Below are 19,614 nucleotides of genomic sequence, written 5' to 3'. Positions count from 1 at the left end.
AACTGCCAGACTTCCACAGCAGCTGCACCATTTTACATTCCCACCAGCAGCATATGAGGGTTACAATTTATTGTCTGTCATTTTGATTTTAGCCACCCTAGTGGGTATAAAGTAGGGTTTATTCTTTATTCCTGCTTATTTGAAAAAACAACAACAAAACTAGCCTGGGCTAGTTTGGCTCAATGGTTAGAGCATCAGCCAGTGGGTTGAAGGGTCTCGGGTTTGATTCCTGGTCAAGGGCATGTTCCTCAGTTGTGAGCTCGATCCCCGGCTCCAGGAGGGTGTGTGCAAGAGGCAACCAGTCAATGTCTCTCTCTCACGTCAATGTCTGTCTCCCTCCCTGCCTGTCTCTCTCTCTGTCTGTCTCTCTTCCTCCCTTCCACTCTCTGAAAAGCAATGGAAAAAATATCCTCAGGTGAGGATTAAAAAACAACAAAAAACACTACATCCTGTGCAGAGTAATCCTACCTGCCAAAACAAAACAAACACCTTTTTCTCCCCAGCTGAAACAGAACCTCATGAGGGAAAGAGAAAAGTGGAGTCTCTGTGGCCTATCTTCAGGATCCACCACCAGAAAACGCGCTATATTTTTGACCTCTTCTATAAGCGGAAAGCCATAAGCAGAGGTAATTGGCTAGATTCTCTCTTGGCCTTTCCAACTTGAGTAGCTTTGAGATTTATTTAAGTAATGGCTCTATTATTGCAACCTCAGCAAGTTTCATGATTTTTCTTACCACTAAAAAAACGGGGAAGGGACTAAAGTTGGATATTCTATTTAATGAAGAGTAGTAATGGGCCAGAGGTGGGGCAAGCTTTGTTACTCCATGGTCTGATGCCCTTTCCCCATCTTTTTGACAGAACTATATGAATATTGTATTAAAGAAGGCTATGCAGACAAAAACCTGATTGCTAAATGGAAAAAGCAGGGTTATGAGAACTTATGCTGCCTGCGGTGCATTCAGACACGAGACACCAATTTTGGGACGAACTGCATTTGCCGGGTCCCCAAAAGCAAGCTGGAAGTGGTAATGTCTATCCCTATAATGTCTGACAGTTGAGTTTGATGTTACTTTCACTTCAGAATTCCACTCCACTCTTTTGGGGCGGGAAATAATTTGGTTGCTGGATTTCCTGATGGCCATTCCCTCCTACCATTCCAGAAGTGAGTCCCTCTGTTCAGGAAGCCGTGCTAGGCATTTTGGCACTAGTGGTATTTGCTATGTCTAGGGCCAGTCTCAACTCCACCTTTGGGCAAGTTGTTACAAAATGGGGGTAACAACACATATCCCTAGGTGGTTGGGAGGACTTGAGTCAGGGAAGAGTGAGCCAGTCAACAGTACTCACCCTTCAGCTGCCCTTTTTTCCAGGTCTCCATTTCCTCAATTTGACACTTTAGTTACTATATTTCTTTTGTCAGAACTTTTCTGTTCCAAACCTCAGGAATGGTGCTGGCTATGCAGTAGCTGATCTGAGGGCACAGTCGTCCCCCCCCTGAAATGGGGCTGCAGGAGGCAGAGAAGTTACTGGGATGTTGGCCTGCTTTGGATTTAGTTGGGTTTCACCATCAGATCTTGTTTGTTTAGACAAGGGTCTTACAAAAAAGGAAAATAAATATAAGCCACTGCTTTGCGGTCTTCTGTCTGTTGGACAGACTCCTGGCCAGACATCAGGCCACATCTGGTCTGGGGGACAAGACCATTCTGCTGCTCTACAGATTCAAGTACACACCATTCTCTCCTCATGCCCTACTGGAAAGTTCCCTAGCCCAGAGACAGCCCTGAGCCCCCTAAGCAGAAGATCACCCTCTAGCTCACAGCAGGGTATGTCATGCTCACTTTGCAGAATAACAAGGATCACATAGAATTTTTCCCCCCTTGGGAAAAACGTGTACAATTTGCATAAATTAAATGCACAGAGACATGTAACTTCAGTGTCAATAGCAGCTGTTTCCATTTTCACGGGGGAACTGAATTTTTGCCATCCAGAACTGTCATGGAGTTTCTGATGAGTGCTCTGTAGGGAATGACTATCCCGTTGCCAACCTTCTCTCAGTGGGAAGACTATGTGTGGAGGATGGAGGGTTGGCATGTGATCAGGGTGCAAGTCTCAGTTGTTTTCTCTTGCAGGGCCGGATCATTGAGTGCACACACTGTGGCTGCCGGGGCTGCTCTGGCTGAGGCCCTCATGCCCTGACCCCTCTCCACCCAGGACTCTGGACTTCACAGGTTTCTGCCTGTTGTGTCAGCCCCTTTCCTGATAGCAGTTCTTCTCGCAGAGCAGTGCCCCAGGACCTAGCTGGAGCATGGTCTCTACGTGTGAATGCTTTGGTGTTCATCAGCTGTGATTTGTAGAAATAAAACTTTTAAACCTTTGGGGCCTATGGTAGTTCTTTCACAGAGCCAGCAGTCTGTGGAGCCCAGTGGGAGATCGCCAGGCCCTTGGGACTTGATCCTGACTCCACCTCATAGATGCCATGTGATGGTGCTCAAGTTCACTTTCCTCATCAGTGATGGGGATGACAACCTCTCAGGTGAGGATGGCCCGAGATGATGTGCCAAAGTGGCCTAAGCTGCATTAGGATCTTCTGTGAACTTGTCAGGCACCTTGGGCCCACTATTTGCCTTTATATCAAATGCTGCAGCTCTTACTCTGGCCAGACCTTGTCCTCATGCTTGAGGCTACACCAGCACGTTCATGTGTCTTTAATATGAAAGGGACTCCTGGAGTTCCCACAAAGCACTGTGACGGCTGTGCACTTAGTTCCTGCTCTGCTGGATGCCCTCCTGGGCCTCCCCATCACCTGCCCCCAATGCCTCCATCCACATCAGTCTTGGGGACAGTGTCTTGGTCCCCCTTGGGCTTGGTCCGGAACTTCTGCCATGGGTGGGGGGTTTCCTCTGCTGGCATCATTTTCAGCCACTGCTTATAATAAGCTCGAAAGCCATCAATCTTCTCCAAGTAGGTGTTTTTCCCTTTGTACTGTAATTGGAAAAGCATGGAATTCAGGGTTTCAGAGGAACCACAATTAGAATCACTGCACGCTACCTATAGCTAATCCCAAACCACAACAGCTGGCTCGGGCCTCAGGGAAGCTGTGAAGAGGGGAGAAGGCATGAAAGCTGTTTAATACCTGAGTATACCGTAGAAAAGCAAAGTTGCTATACCATGAGGCAGACCCAGATTCCCATGTTAACAATCCTTCCTAAATATGTGTTCTGTATCCAAGGATGTCACACCAACCCCCCCCCAAGCTAGAATCGCTGGGTCCCACCAACTCTGCCTCCACAGTCAGCTGAGTGCCTCCACCTCAGCACAGCTACTGTCACCTGACCGTCATCTCAACACTGCTGCTTTGGTCTCTTTGGAGAGGTGGAAAGAAAAGGAGGAACTAAGATGTACTAGACAGACACCAAAAAGAAAGCTGGTAGGGAAAAAGAAGAAAAACGGACAAAAAAGTATGAGAGATAAAGACTGACTACACCATAAAAGGGTTGATTCAAAAGATTTAACAATCCTAAACTTGTATATATCTAATGTAGCCTGAAAGTACATAAAGCAAAACTTTCACAAACAGAAATAAGTCCACTCTCAAGGGAATATGAATGTATGATTTCAATACAGTAAGTTGTAAGTACTTTGGTAGTCTAGGGACTGCTGACAATCTGAGACGACCCTTCGTGGGCCCTATACCACAGAGTGATGAGATAACCTACCAACTAGAAGAAATCTGCAACATGCAACCAACAAGACTAGTATCCATAATATATCAAGAACTCTGAGGGATGAATGAGACTGACAACTAACTGCTCAAAGATACCCAACTATGCCCTCTGCCTGCCATACTCTCCACTGCTGTCTCACTAATTCTTACTAAGCCTTCAAAATGATTCTCAAGCATCGCACCTGCACAACTGTCCCTGACCCCACGCCCCCACAACTTGGTGTGTCCTTGCTGACTTGTCTCCCTACCCATCGGGATGGTGCTCCTCCAGGCCACTGCTGCTCTGGAGGAGCTCAGCACAGGGTCTGACTCAGTAGACCTAAAAACTGAATGCCCAGATTCTGATATCCTCAGAATGGCAGAGAAAGAAGTGGCCATTAGAGAACAGGTTCTAACACTGCCCTACTGTCCCCTTTCACTCGACAACAGTCCATACTGGGTACAGGCAGTGGGCAGGCACCAGGGATCCAGGTGAGCAAGGTAGGCATTATAAACCCACCTTCAGGGGTTTATAATTTTATGAAGGTGAGAGTCATACATGTGCACATGTAAGTATAGGCTGTGAAACATGGTGAAAAAAAATAGTGATGTATGTAATAGGAAGGGAGGCAGCCAGCTGGGTATCTTCAGAAAAAGAGCCATTTAAGCTGAGACCTACAGGATGAAAAAGAGCCAGTTATGTGAAAAAGTAGGGGGAATCTATTTAAGGCAGAAAGAATGCAAAAAGCCTGAGGCAGGAAAAAGGCTGGTGATATTTAGAACAGAAGTCCAGTGGGACTGACAGTGAACAAAGGGAAGAGTGCCCTGAAATGAAAGCCATGTGGACAGGGACTTGCAAGCTGGGTCTAAGGAGTTTGGGATTTCTCCTAAGGGCAGCCACTGACAATTTAAAGCAAGGGAAATACCAGTCCCTCACAGCCAGAACCAGGTGGGGGGTGGCACTAGCTAAGGAGACAATGGGCACATTAGAGCTTGGTGCACATACCCGGTCAAAGGTGGGTGGGTACTGGGCTGCAAACTCCAGTTGACGGATGACCACCTCATTCACTGGGACTCTGTTCTGCCTCATATCCTTCAGGATGTTGATGAGATAGGTGTAGTCCAGCTTCTTGAGGGCCGCATTGATGAGGGTGCTGTAGATGTGGGTGTTGGGTGTCATCTGGGACTTCTGGAACATCGCAGACATACAATCAGCGAGATGATGGTGACTGCTGGGCCAAAGCCTGCTGCAGCCCATCCTATTAGGTGAGTTACCCTGCCAGTCAAGTCTGCTCTGCAGACCAGTGGCCAGGGACAAGAAGGGCAGAAACTCGTAGCAACAATGAGCTGCACTGCCCCCTCCAAAAGGAAAGCACAGGTGCCCCACTCTTTGGGTTCATCCCATATGGCTGAGGACCTTACCTTCTCAGTCCTGAAAAATGTAGAGAGAGAATTGCTCTCAGAGATCAACTGACTCAGAAAGTAAACCATGGGCAGGAGACCACCTCCTCAGTTCTTGGCATTGGGTTTACTGTACCCCTGTCACCCTCCAAGAATTTTGATACATCCCTGCTCTAGTCTACCCTCTATTTCTCCAGAGTGTTGGGGCCAAGACCTGTCCCTACCCCTCAATCTCACCCCACTGCCAACACCTTCAAGACTAACATCCCTGCTCTCAATGCCCATGCCTGCAGCAGCTCACCAGGGTCTACTTTCTCCCAAATTGGGCCAATGATGATCAATCTACACTTGAAGCTAAAGTGATCCCACTCTTCCTGCCCCCCACACATAATTTATCCTGTCCAGCCAGCTCCCCAGAATTCAGCTGCTCTACAAGTACACCTTGCAGAGGCCTGGAGGATATGGGAGGACACCCACTTCCGTCCACCCAGATTTCTTCCTGAGCATCCCCAGAGTGCTCCTCAGCACCATGGGTCCTGCCCAGGCCTGGACTCACTCACCTTCATGTCTGCCAGCAGCTGCAGACCGTCCTGTGGCCTGTGGCACCCAATGGCCAAATTGCAGAATGTCTGGAAGTTGGGGAGAATTCCCCTCTTTGCCAAGACTGGCAGCAGCGCCTGTAGGAACAGACATGGCATCACCATAAGCTGTAACCCACCAGCCCTGGCAAAAGCTCTGTCTGTGAAGCCCTTGGCTGGATGCTGGAGACCCCAGGGGTACAGCTCTGCTTCAGACTCCCTCTGCTGGCCACATTGGGCACTGGCCTCATCCCAGCATTCAAGGGCTCAGGGTCTTGTCCAGCCACCTCTCATAGCTGTCCAGCCTGCTCCCCAGAATTCAGCTGCTCTACAAGTACACCTTGCCTTACAGCTTGCCTGTCTCCAACAAGCTTCCCTTCTTCCTGAATGCCCTTCATATTCCTGTCCCTCATTACTCCTCCATTGGCCATCCATCCCTGCTCTTGGGCCTTCAATGCCCATGGAGCACCAGAGGCCGTAGGGACTCATGGTCCCGTGGTCCAGGGTGGGAGACGCCGACGACAGTGTGGTAAGTGCCGCCTGAGAGCCTGGGCAGGAGTGAGGAAGAGGACAGAGGACACCTGCTCAGCCTGGCAAAGCCACGGAGAGTCCCGGGGAGGGGCTCTATCATATTTAGCTTATCTAGAGAAAGGTGCACTCTGCATTGTGGGCCTGAAGGCAGAGGCTGTGTCTTTGTCATCTTTGATATTCATAAGTGCCTAGGTTAGTGCTAATGCTTAAAAAGGCATCACATAGAAACATGTCATATGAATGGACAAAATCCCATGGGGGCTCCAGTGTCCTCATCTGTGAAATGGGGTGTGGTCAGTAAAGAAACAAATGGATGTGGAGCTCTTAGAACAGCATCGAGCACTAAGTAAGTGCAACATTAGTGAGGTGGGGTAGCTGAAAGGTAGGGATACTCAGGAGCAGCCAGCCTCTCAGACCACAAGGACCCCTGTGCCCCTCGTCAGTGTGAGGATATGTTTGCTGTCTGCCTCCCACCAATCTGTGAGCTCCTTGAGGAGGGCAGAGAGTGCAGCTCACTCGATTCCCAACTTTTCACCCCAGCCCAGGCCCAGAGCAGGGCCTCTGGACAGTCTGACCACTGACTGTGGAAATGGATGACAGACCTCGCAGGGAGCCAGGTCCCACAGCTGGAGGGCCAGAGGAGGGAAGGAGAAGGAGGGCTTCAGGCCAGAGCCCCATGCCTGCCTCCACGCTCACCTTTGCCCCCTCCAGATCACCCAGCTTGCTCTTCTTCCTCATCAGAGTGTTGAAGAATGTCACATCAGCCTCCACCTGGTGCGTGTCCAGGACAGTCAGCAGCGAGGACTCTGAGGGGCTACTGGGATCTACCACCTCAGCCAGCAGCGTGAGGGTTTTGATATCAGGCTGGAGTCCGTGCTCTGCCATCTTGCCCAGGAAGCCCTCCAGGCCCCCCATCAAGGCCAGCCTGTCAGCTGAGGTGGTCACAGTCCCAAAGGAGACCACAGCTGGGGGGACTGCATCCAGAGTCAGGAGGTTGGCTTCCAGCTGCCAGGGAGGTGGCTCTGAGGCCATGGAGGCAAGGGCCACAGTGTGGTCAGGGTCCACCTTAGTTTCCACCTCGGGCTGGGCTTTACTGGGGCCTCTGGCCTCTGGAGGCTCCAGAGGCCTCTCAAGTGCCTGAGAAGGTTCCAGAAACAGCTGCCTCTCCAGGGTCTCCACATTCAGCCTGGCTGACATGCTGCCAACCATCCCGGCCTGGGCTTTCCTCCTTGTCTGCCTCCTTGCCCGCTGCCCACCTGCAGGGGGCTGTAGCAGCACCATCTCTTCTCTGGGCCTCAGGAGCAGCGCTGAGGCCACTTCTGGGTCTCCCAGGCCACAGTCCCGAGCTGCCCCCAATAGTAGGTTGTAGCCATGCCGGCTTGGCTGCAGCCCCAGACTCAGCATTTGCCTCCACACCTGCCAGGGAGAAACAAGCCTCAGCTCCATGATCCCTCTCAGGAGCGAGCAGACACTGAGAGTCAGCAACCAGATGGCAAACACAAAAGGTACAGGAAGGACCCAGAGTATCTGACTCCACAACAGGCTCTGGGCAACTAAGAATGCTAAGATTCTGGGAACTCCATGGGAAACTTCAGGGGGATACCACTCCTTTCCTCTCTTTAGCTCACCCCAAAACTGTTCTCCCAGTTTCATCCCTCTGCCCTCTCTTAGGGCCCCTGTACCAGGGAACAGGCTGTGCCCCTAGGTCTCTGCCCACCTCTATACCCTCCTGGGGATAGATGGTTAGAGAAGCTAGGTACTAGAAGAGTCTAGGCCAATTTAAGGATTGGATTCAGCTGTACTTCCTGAGTGCCTACTGTGCACCCTGCTGCCCCAGGCAGCTTTCTCACACTTCAGAGCACAAGGCAGGTGTGGATGAAAGGGGACTCAGCCAGGCTATGAGCCTGGCAGCCCCATTTCCTCATGAAATGAGATCATTTTCATACTCGCAGCAGTGTCTAGTATGTTCTGTGTGATCTCCAAAAAGCTCTGATGTCTGGGTGACTGACATCAAGATGGCACCACCTGGGCTCCAGGTATCACTTGCTCCTATTTCTCTCTGTGCTCAACAGAAAGCCACACTCAGTGGGCCTAGAGCTCTGATTTCCTGCCCTCATGAGGGACCAGTGTGCAGGTGAGGCAGGGGCTGGTCAGGCCCAGGTGGGCACACCTAGCAAGAAGGCAGGATCCACCAGACAGGGTATTGAGGAAGGGAAGCATCTTGGCAGGCACCTCCACAGGGAACGTTGACAGAACCAAGTTTTAGCAGGGACACAGACCCTATCCCATGGTGGCAGGGATTCTGACTCTAGAGTCAGATGAACCTCAGTTCAATTTCCAGCTCCACTGCTTAGTGGCTATGGGACCTAAGGCAAGTTACTTAACCTCTGGGAGCCTCAGTTTCCTTATGTGTAAAACGAGGCTACTGGTGTCTAGCTCAAGCAATTTAATAAGTACAAGACACTGTGCAGAGCTGCTAGTATTACAGACTGTTTCTAACTAGAACTGATCTAGGCCAAGGAGAAGGAAGAACTAGGTATTGGCTGGTTTTCACTATGAAGCTTGCTGATGGCCAGAGGATGGCCAGTGGCCGCTTCTTCCAGGGAGTCTGCATAGGGGAGGGAAGCATTTGGTCCAGGGCTATCCCAGATCACTGAGACTTGAACTCTGTGCAGACCAACTGCCTGGGGATCCTGATAAAATGCCAATCTGAATGCAGTGTATTTGTTGGGGGAGGGGTCTGAGACCCTGGCAAGTCCCAGGTGAGGCTGAAGCTGCTGGTCTGTGGGCTGCCCTTGAAGGAGGAGGGCCCTAGGTGAGCTGCCAGTTCTTGCCCACTGAGGAGTTAGAACAGCTGTGGTACCACTGCTAATACTGCCTACCTACTTGATGAGTGGAGTTCTTCCTGGGAATCTAAGTAGGATTAGAGCAGCATGTCTCGACTTTGATGTCTGTGAGACTCTCCTGGAACTACATGCAACTCCTAGGGTTCCTCTGCAGAGATGCTGGAGGGTGGGGGGCTGTGAGGGCTGGTTGAGCAAGTACCCCAGGTAAGTGTGCTGCAGGCATTCAGGCACCATAAGCTTAGCAGATGCAGGCTGGCTGCACAGAAGGTCGCCAAGCAGAGTAGGAGAGCATGGGCTGGCTGTGCCCTCACTCCCAGGGCAGCCATGCCGCCACCGCCTGCAAGGGCCTCCTCTCCCTGCCATCTGTTAAACGAAGTGGGGCAGGGGAGCACTGTGCTCTGGGAACACCAAAATATGCAAATATAAAAACACCCAGCCCAGGGCAGTAGCAGGAGCTCAAGAAATGCACACAGGATCATCACCTGCACCAAACACAGATGCACGAGCTGGGGGCGATCGGGGGTGGCAGGAGAGGCAGGAAGGCAGAGTCAGGAGGGACAGACCTGTAGGGCATATCGGAAGCCTGTCTTCTTGTCCTGGATGCAGCCCATGAGCAGGTAACTGAAGGTCTCCTCTGTGACCGCATGGCCTTTATGAACGATTTCCTGGGGGAGGAAATGAGGAGGTCCCGTTGGGAACCTGTGGCAGAGACCCGCCCAATGGGTCTGATTCAGGGCAGATATTCCTGGGGCAGGCCCAGGTCAGCACATCGTGAAGAGGTGGGGCCTGAATCCAGCTCTGGGGCCGGCTCAGAACCAGTTCCTAAGCAGAGCTGTCCAACTGCTGCCTGCACTCCTCCTCCCTTCCAGGCCTCTCTTGCCAGCTGCTCCTATCACTTCTGTGCAGACCCTCTGCAAAGACCACCCCAGTGATCACTTTTAGCCTCTGTACTGGAAACTGGGATTGCACAGCCACATCAAGTCCCAGCTTCACCACTGGCCAGCTGTGGGTGCATGGGCAAGGCTCCCTGGTCTGTTTCCTCATCTGGGGAGTAGCATCACAGGCAGGATTTGCCTTAGAGGATCTTTGGAACAACCACACGAAACAGTGTGGAGACTGCACACAGCAAGTATTCAAGGCACTAGTTACCACTGGTCTCTCTTGGGCCAGTCAGGGTTAGCCAACGCCTTCTTGAGACACTCCTTCTACCTCTCAGCATCTTGGGGTCTCCTCCTCGAGCCTGTCTTCCCTCTGTCTCTCCTGTCAGCATAGGTGTTCCTACCCCACTGCTGCCATTTTCCTGCCTCCCCCTCTGAAACTAACCCTTCCACCTCAGTGAGGTTTTAGTCTGAGCTCTCTCTCCTGCACAATCACAGCTATCTCTTAACTGGCCCCTTCCCCTACTAGCCAGAGTGACCTGCCTAAAATACCAATCTGACATCTCCAGACAGGTCAGGCCAGAGGCTTATCAGCCACACTTCCTCCAGAAGCTTCAGGTACTGGCCTCACCCACAACACCCTCTGGAGGGATCTGTCCCTCACAGGGAAGTCTTCAGGCTCAAGACCCCATGATCTTGCCTCTCCAGCAGGGCAGGCCCACTCAAGGCAACCAACCCAGGAATTGGTCAAAGGCTGCACTGCACCACGTGGTGCCTGGACAGTCCATAGGGTCCTCTAACCTGGTATGGGAAGGTGGGACCATGCTATATGCTGTGAGGAAGTGTCGGTCAGTGACACAGAAAAGCAGTCAAGTCACTCTGGGTAGAAGGTAAGAACAGAAAGTGAGAAATGCCTGAAGGAACAGCACAAGAACAAGACTGCCAAGGGCATGCTGAGCCCTGACACTGCCATGGTTCTCCTGAGGTCTGGTTGTAGCAACCTAGAGCCTTCCCTGCTTCCCATAAGCCTGTTTCAGTGTTAACCGGCAACTGTCTCACTTCCTTGCAATCTAAGAAAGCACCCCGCTTATGGTACTCCCTATTCAAACCCTGTCCTGCTCTTCTGGGAATAAAAAAACCTTCTTACAGGGCTGCTGAGGAATATAAGAGGCTACAGGCCAAAGCCCTAATGCAGACAGGCCCATGTTCAGTGCTCCCATGCCTCCATTTGACCATTTCCCACAGACCCTACACAACAAATGGCCGGACCCCACAGTTCCCTGGATACCAGGGCTTGGGCCCCTACTGCTCCTTCTAAGCAGGATGCCCTCCCCAATAAGCAGATTCATCTTTAGTGTTATGAGGCCACCCTCCTCCGTGGCACCAAGTCCCACACAGCAAGACACAGCACATAGCAGCACAGAGATCCCACTGTGCTCATGGGGTTAGCGGTCTCTCTGTCTGTCAGACCAAGGCCTCTGAGAGCAGGGTCTCTTCAGATTCATCTGTGAACCCCAGAGCCCAGCACGGCGCCTGTCTCATTGGTCCCTGAATCTTCCTGTGTGAGGGGCACAGACGGCCACAGCCTCACATCTGCTACATGGGACAGGTCTCAAGTGGGAGGCAGGAAGAAAGCGCATCCTCACCTTGAACACATCGAGGCACATCCTAAGGTCTGCACACCTGGCAGCCACCTTCAGCAGGGCGTGATATGTTTTCAAGTTGAGCTGGAAGTTTCTGGCCTGGAGCTGCTGCCGTAGCTTTAGGGCACTCTGCAGAGCAGAGTCCTTCCAGGGGGACTCAGCGCAGACATTGAACAGGGCTGTATAGGTGGCATCTGAGGGCTCCAGGTCCCGCTTCTTCATCTGTGGAGATGAGGAGAAACTTGGAGGTGGCTCCAGGATCAGCTAGACACATAGGTGACAGCCACCCCAAGGAAGCTAGAGAGGACTCTATTACTACATTAAACAGGCCTGGGAGCAGGGCCTGCACCAAGGCAGAGCTGAGTGACACATCAGAACACAGCTTTCCAAACCTGACTCAGCCAGAGGGACTCTGAAAACTGACCCTGTACCCCAGTTGCACCAAACAAGAAACCATCCTCCCCACGGTGCTCATCAGCTCACCCTGGGCCTAAGGTGCTTTAAGCAGCGTCTTCCTGATACTCTCACCCTCTGGCCAACCAGGCTGCCCTGACTGTTAAGGGGCGCTGGGGTGGATCTGCTCTGGGAAAGGGCAGGAGGTAGCAATCAAAGCCCAGCTCCAATGTTTACTAACTGAAGAGTGGTGGGCAGGTTAGCTCCTCAGTAAAAAAAATAGGAATGATACTGTCACCTTGAAAGGTGTTGCAAGGGTTGGGCAGGAGAGTGACCCCCACACCAGAACCAGCCAAGAGCATGTTACTGCAACACATCTCAGGGCTCCCTACTCTACGGAGTTACAAACCCCAGGCTGGGGCCAACACTGTGCTTATCAAGCCCTCCAGGTGACTGAGCTCCTCCAAGCACCCACTGTTTCCCAGGTAAGAGCCACCTGACCCAGGACAGGCAACAAGCCTCTGCGAAAGAGTGTGAAGAGCCCTGGTCAGGCTTTTGGGGCTCAAATCCCAACTCCAGGGGCAACCTTGAACAAGGCACTTCATCTCTCCAGCATTCAATTTCCTCATCTGAAAAATGAAGACAATGATCCTGACCTTGAGGATGATGGACATTCTACATGTATTCACACATTCTACAGATGTGTACTAAGGACTTACTACAAGTCAGGCACTGGCCACCAGTGGTTACCAGAACAGATATAGCCTGTATCACTAAGCCTACCCTCTAGAGCAGGGGTGGAGAATCTTTTTTCTGCTAAAGGCCATTTGGATATTTATAATATCATTCACTGGCCATACAAAATTATCAACTTAAAAATTAGCTATGAAAAAAGCTCCTAGATTTACTGAATTTTGAGTCCTGCCTGCTGTTGCCTTGGCAGGGCCAGACCAAATGATTCTGAGGGTTGTATATGGCCCGCAGGTTAGACGTTCCCCACCCCTGCTCTAGAGGGTGAGACACACAACATACAAGTAATCAACAACTGTAGTAAGTGCTATGAAGGACACCCACAGAACACAGGCTCGAAAGGGAAATGTAGTGCCTTTGTGGTGGAGAAACCTGGCAAATACCACTTAACCATGTACCCAAGGTAAATGTCCCCTGTGATGTCATGCTGATGTTGTAAAGTCCTTATATAAGAAGGGTACTTCACCCCTATGATATTTTCCCCAAATCCATAACCCCAGTCTCGCCATGAGAATGCACAAATTCTCAAATAAGGAACATTCTACAAAACCCCTGACCAGTACCACTCAAAACTGTCAACATCATGAAAAACAAAGAATCTCAGAAAATGTCACAGACTGGAGGACATGGGAACCTGAATTGGATGAGGAATAGAAAGAAGGTATCAGTGAAAAACTGGTGAAATCCAAATACAGTGGTACCTTGGTTTTCAAATGTGATCCATTCCAGAAGACCGTTCAAGTTCTGAAACGTTCAAAAACCAAGAGACCAACAGCCGACAGCCAGGCCTCAGGGTCTTGCCGTCAGCGGAAGCCACGTGGCATGTTCAACTTCTGAGGCATGTTCGAAAACTGAAGCATTTCCTTCCAGGTTTACGGAGTTCATAAACCAAAATGTTTGTCAACGGAGACATTCGAAAACCGAGATACCACTGTACAGTCCAGAGTTTAGTTAACAGTAATGAACTATGAAATCTATGAACTATCAGTGGTTTCTTAGTTTTGACAAATGTACCACCATAATGTTAGATGTTAACATGGGGGGTGGGAGTATTTGGGAACTTTCTATATTACCTTTGCAACTTTTCTATAAATCTAAAATTATTCTAAAATAAAATGTTTACTGGGGGGAAAGCAGCAAAGTAATAGAAAACAACTAAAATTAAATAGAGTGGCTTGGGCTTCTCTGAGGAAGTGACACATGGGAGTCACTTAAGGATCCTCCAAATGTAAGGAAGTGCTGCTAAGGACTCTTAACCAAGAGCCACAATAAATGTGCTGCCCCCTGCCCCTCCTCCTTTGCTTAGCACCTAAATGCTTTTCTGCTGGCTAGGTGATCAGGGCAGCATCTTGTTTTTCTATGCCATGACATTTAATTAGGTCTTTTAAAGAATATATTACTTTATCATTTGTAAGTACAATTCCTCCCCCTTGCTCCCAGCTAGAGATTATCAGGCCTGGAGTAGGAGTGTCCCAAATGACAAGACTAAGGTTCCCACGAATCCTTGCTGGAGTAAAGGATGTCCCAGCTTCTGGCTGCAGGAGAAGATGGGATCACTTCTGCTAGTCTTCATAGCTCTTTCCTGACTCAAGAGGAAATAGCTTCTTGGCTCTAAGAATAACAATACGACACACCCCAGAGGTGGGTGAATGTAAAGTGAAACCATCTTCCAAGAGAAATAAAAGCCCTCTTCAAAGGACCAACTTTGGAAGAAAGTTGCATGTGGGTACATGTGTGTGGGGTGAGGATAGGGATGAGGGAAAAGGAACACAAATTGGGAATAGCAGCAGAAAAAAAAGGGATGGGTGGGGCCTGCCATGGTCCAGGCAAATGCTGGAGGACTTCCCATGTCACCTCATGTAATTATCCAAGATCACCTCCACTTTACAGATGATGAAACTGAGGCCGGGGAGGTTAAATCATCTGCCCAGAGCCATGTACTAGCAAGCGACACATTCAGGATCAGCACCCAGCTCTTTTTGGTCCCCACATCCATGCTGTTTAGAGCCCTGCCCCTGCCACTCCTATGCCCCAACTCACATCATTATAGAGCCTGAAGGCCTTCTTCAGGTATCCGGCCCGCCCGCAACCCCCAATCAACACCGTGTAGTTGCACTCAAGGGGCTGGAGTCGCTCTTCCTTCAGCATCTGCCTCTCAAACAGGTCCAGGGCTTTGGCCAGCTGGGGGAGGAAGGAGGAAACAATGAAGGGGGCTCAGGGTGGCTTCAGAGACCCTCAGCAGATGGAGGGAGTTTGAGATTGAGGGACCCTCCCTGAACCCAAGACCCAAACACCCACTCTGGGCCTCTGCCACCAGCCTCTTGGTCCCTGTGTTCTGCAGCATGAGAGCTTTGTGGTAGTCAGCAAGGAAAGCCCACTGGACTCCCACCACCTATGGGAACTCTCCACCCCACAGTGACAGCCTCCTGAGATGGTGTAGGATGGCAGCCCTGGGTGACTAGCTTCCTTCAATTGCAAACTCCCTTGGCCCACAGCTGTCTTTGCCCCATCTCCACCCCTAAGCCATTCCCCTTTAAATCCTTGGTTCACTCCTTGACTCCTTATTTTTTCATCCATTCATTCAACCAGTAGTTACTTGGTCCTACTATATACCAGGCAAGATATCTGCTAGGGATACAGCTGGCAGGAACAAGAGGGAGTTCCCTTATGGAGTTCATCTTCTAGTTTGAAAAGACAGACACCAAATGAGATAACTAAGAAAAATATATAGTACGTCAAATAGTGACAAGTGCTAGGAACAAAACGAAGTAGTAAATGCCAGAAGGGTATATATGGGAGGTTCATTCAGTTTTAGATACGACAGCCAAGCAGGGCCTCCGAAGGTGACAGGTGAACAAAGATCTGAAAGAGGTGAGGGAAGGAGCCCCATGGCTATCTGAGGGAACAGCCAGTGCAAAGGCCCTGAGAAAGGAGTATGCCTGGGAGTTGGAGGAGCAGAGAGGAGGTTGGGGTCACTGCAGTAGGGTAAGTCAGGGGCTGAGTGGCAAGATAAAGGGAGGCATAGAGTGGTGGTGGTGGCAGATCTTGCAGGCTTCATAAGCCATTGTGAGGACACTGCTTCTCTTTGTTTATTTTTTAACTTTTCATTACAAAAAATACACAAAAGTAGAGAGAACAGTTTTAACTACAATGATTATTAACATTTGGCTGATCTTGTTTCATCTATACTCTGCACTCCCCCTCTAAACAGAACTTTTTAAAGTAAATTCCAGACATCTTATCATTTCATTCATAAAATCTTCAACACATACCTCTAAATGAAATGTCATTATCAATACCTAAAAGAGTGAACATCTTCAATGTACTGAATACATTAGGAATTTTGGAGGGAGGAGTAACACTGCCTGCTTTCTGCTTTAATAAGACAACTCTGTGTTTTGAGCTGACATCTGGGCAGGACGTGACAAGAGTGGCGGGGAGCCCTGTGACAAGTGTAACGGAGCAAGGAGGTTAGGCCTGGGCGTTCAGCAGTAGGGTTGTGAGAAGTGTTAGGACTGAAAACATTTTGAAGTTAGAGCTGGTGAGAGAAAGACAAGAGTTAGGAATGACCTGAAGGCATTTGGCTGGGGCAGATGAAATAATGGGGTTGCCATTTAGTGAGATGAAGAAAGTAAAGGAAAAACAAGGTTGGGAACAAAAACTTCAGGTCAATGTGGGTAGTGTAAGAGAGATGAGGAGGAGGTAGCTGGATACACACACAGATCGGGAGTCCACGGGAAGGCTGGCTGGAGATATGAATATGAGAGCTGCAGTGAGGAGTGGGCGCTGAAAGCCAACATCCAGGCAGATGGGCAACGAGTCATCTGGTACAGAATCCAGGGTGAGTGAAGACAGAGGAGAGAAGAGCCCTGACCACCCCACCTCTAGAGACTGAAAAGGTAGGGCAGGTCCTCACAAAGTACTGAGCTACCAGGCCTGTAGGAGCCAGGAGCAGCAGAATCCAAAGGTTTCCTCACCTTTCCTTCCTTGATCAGGTGTTTGCACTGAAAGAAGTACCAGTAAGGGGTGTTTCTCCGGCCCTGCCATGATTTTGGCTCCAGCTCCTCATCTTCTTCATCTTGTTCCCTGAGCCGTAGGTTATATAACTGGGCCGTCGACTTGCGAAACATTCTCCGGGAGGAATATTTATCCGAGAGAGTCCCAAAGCTTTCTTCCTTCTCTTCCTCCTGGGTGGCCATGGGGCTGGGCTTGCTGGGGTCAGAGCTGAGGCTGCGTGTGTTCTTCTGGCTTCCCTGGCAGAGGGGCAGCTGAGAGAGGGAGCTGCTGCTGAAGGCTGCTAGTCTTGGCCCAGTCAGCCCCATGGCCCTCAGCCATGTAGGCCCCTCCCTACCTCCTACCCATCTGGCTCTGAGAGGGTCAAGGTGTTGCAGGATGGACAGTCCCAGGGGGTGGGGGCTGGAGAAGAGCCGGGCAAGTCTCACCAGGTCCATCTCTGCCTTTTACCTCCAGGACCTGGCATAGGTCAGAAAAATAATGAAGTCAACTCAGGTTCATTGTCCAATAAGGCAGAAAGAAGACAGAGAAGTGGTTACAAGCATGAGTTCTGAGGTTAGAAGCCTAGGTTCTGACTTAAGCTCTGCCAAACAACCATCCATGAGTCCCTGAGCACTCACTGCTCTGACATTAGTCTCTTCACCTGTAAAGTGGGATTAACTACAATGTCACCCACAAAGCACTGTTGAATGAGGCAATAATTGGATGAGGTCTCAGATATATAGAGTGCAGCAGTGTTGGTACAGTAGGCATTCAATAGATATAAGCTAGTGATATTCTCAAGCTATGATCTAAGAGCACGGGTACTGAGAGCTGAGTTTGAGACCTAAATGGAGTTGTGTGATTGTAACCATTACTTGACCTATGCCTCAATTTCTTACGCTGTAAAATGAGGGTAATCCCACTCACCTCACCACAAGTTTATAAGGATTAAATGAGATGTTTTTAGCACAATGCCTGGCATTTAATAGATGTTCAAAATTTGCAACTATTATCATTTATTATTAGGAAAAAAATGCTGGCACTTTGGGCCTTTGCCCAGGAAAGCTAACTCAAACACTTATTTTCTGCAAAAGGTGTGAACAAATGGGCTAGAGCTGTGCTGTCCAACATGGTAGCCACTGGCCACATGTACCTACTAAGCACATGAAATGTGGCTAATCTGGATGGAGACAAGCTTTAAGTATAAAATACCAGATTTCAAAGACTCTGTACAAAAAAATGTAAAATACATGATTATTTTACATTTTGAAATGATAATATTTTAGATACATTGGGCTAATGGAAACTTAACATTAATTTCACAATCTGTTTTTACTTTATTTAATGTGACTACTTGAAAATTTAAAATTACATATGGGACCAGCTGGCATGGCTCAGCGGCTAAGCATCAACCTATGATGGAGGAGATCGAGGTTTGATTCCTGGTCAGGGCACATGCCTGGGTTGCAGGCTTGATCCCCAGTAGGGGGCTTGCTGGAAGCAGCCAATCAATGACTCTCTTATCAATGATGTTTCTATCTCTCTCTGTCTCCCTCTCTCTCCCTTCCTCTCTCTGAAATCAATAAAGACATATTTTTAAAATATAAATAAATTAAAATAAAATTAATATGTGCTCACCCTACATTGCTATTGGACAGTGTTAGGCTAGAGGTCCTGCTCTGCATACTTGAAACTCTTTCATAAAAAATATCAGGATAACCAGCATGAAAATATTTTAAGGTCTAGTTACATCAGATGACCACTGGAAAGACGTTAGAGGTGATAGATTGAACAGATTAATAACTGAGGCCCAAAAAAGGGAGTGACTCGCTGGTGGCCCTGCAGCAATGCTGTGGGCCAGACTGGTCAGCTGCTGAACTTGGCTGGCTATGAACCCAGGTCAAGGACAGCCTCTCTCCATCAGCACCCTAGTGACACTAGTGCAGAGGACCTTTACCATACAGGTCTGGTGAGGCCTGCAACTCCAATAGAAACATAATGTGAGCACATATGTAATCTTAAGTTTTCAAGTAGCCACATTAAATAAAGTGTTTACTTGCATTAAATGAGATACATAGGATTACAAAAATAGATATCAAATGTTTTTAAAAAACAAACGTATGCTATACTAGTATACATGCTTCTATTCAACATACTAAATAGTAAGATCCTGTCAGCCTATCAAAGAGTGATGAGTGGAAATGATAGCTTGCAGTAGTTGCAGATATTCTATCTCTAACTACCATTTACACTCATCCCCACGTGAAATCACGACTTAGTTTGGGGCACTGCTAACACTACTCGTTAATCAGGGAAAGAAATGCTCAATTTCACGCAGAGACAATAAAGGTGTAATTTTCTTTCTACCCAATCCATTAACCTGCCCACGCTAAACATTCCTGAATTAGAGATACACTGCCGCTGTCTTCCCTCGGAGGACCCGACCCTCCCCAGACGCTCCCCCGGGGCCTCAGGCCAACCGGGGCCCTCCACACTTGGCCTTTAGGGCCTCGGTTTCCTCACCAGAGGCCCCCGGCTTAATCCTGGCTGCAACACTCGCTGCCCCTTCTGGCCAGGTCCCGCCGGGATCCCGGGCTCCTGTGAGGGTCAAACAGGAACTCGCACCGAGTCCAGCACAGTGAACGCCGGGCTGGGCGCGGGGGCCGAGCGCGGAAAGGCGGGCCTCCGCGTCGACCCCGCCGGGCCCCGCGTTCCGGCCTCCAGCGCCGCGCACCCGTCTCCCCGCCGACCCCCCGCCCTGTTGCGCCCGAGCTGACCTGCAGGCGCAGGCTGCGTCGCGAACTCCCCGCGCGTGGCTACAAGTTAGACGGACGTTCGGCTGGCAGCTAGCCGGGCCTAGTGGAGCGGCCCGTTCTCCGCGCTCGATTGGTCGTGTCT

General features: G+C 49.8%; 2 protein-coding genes across 4 annotated transcripts in view; one reads left to right on the top strand and one right to left on the bottom strand.

Annotated features, from left to right (window-relative positions):
* The window catches only part of BUD31 (BUD31 homolog), a 10,669-nt gene extending 8,297 nt beyond the window's left edge, over positions 1-2,372 (top strand). For both annotated transcript variants that reach the window (XM_081133335.1, XM_081133336.1), the window contains 3 exons: positions 504-626; positions 859-1,025; positions 2,127-2,372. In XM_081133335.1, the coding sequence (XP_080989461.1) occupies positions 504-626; positions 859-1,025; positions 2,127-2,177 (341 nt within the window). In that variant the 3' untranslated portion in view covers positions 2,178-2,372. The remainder of the gene's footprint in view (positions 1-503; positions 627-858; positions 1,026-2,126) is intronic.
* On the bottom strand, positions 145-19,614 carry LOC308555279 (pentatricopeptide repeat-containing protein 1, mitochondrial-like). Of its 2 annotated transcripts, XM_081133327.1 has the most exons (10): positions 19,494-19,553; positions 19,240-19,314; positions 16,698-17,193; positions 14,761-14,901; positions 11,581-11,799; positions 9,620-9,721; positions 6,907-7,626; positions 5,662-5,778; positions 4,707-4,889; positions 145-2,979 (listed from the first exon to the last, which is right to left on the bottom strand). In XM_081133327.1, the coding sequence occupies exons 3-10, from the start codon at positions 17,169-17,171 to the stop codon at positions 2,797-2,799; spliced, it is 2,139 nt and encodes a 712-aa protein (XP_080989453.1). In that variant the 5' UTR covers positions 17,172-17,193; positions 19,240-19,314; positions 19,494-19,553; the 3' UTR covers positions 145-2,796. The 2 variants fall into 2 exon arrangements, with proteins under 2 accessions (XP_080989453.1, XP_080989454.1); XM_081133328.1 differs by lacking the exon at positions 19,240-19,314 and having other exon boundaries at positions 19,494-19,614.

This window comes from Miniopterus schreibersii (genome assembly GCF_964146895.1).
Source record: "Miniopterus schreibersii genome assembly, chromosome: 3".
Lineage (NCBI taxonomy): Eukaryota > Metazoa > Chordata > Mammalia > Chiroptera > Miniopteridae > Miniopterus > Miniopterus schreibersii.
This window is presented reverse-complemented; position numbering and strand designations above follow the sequence as displayed.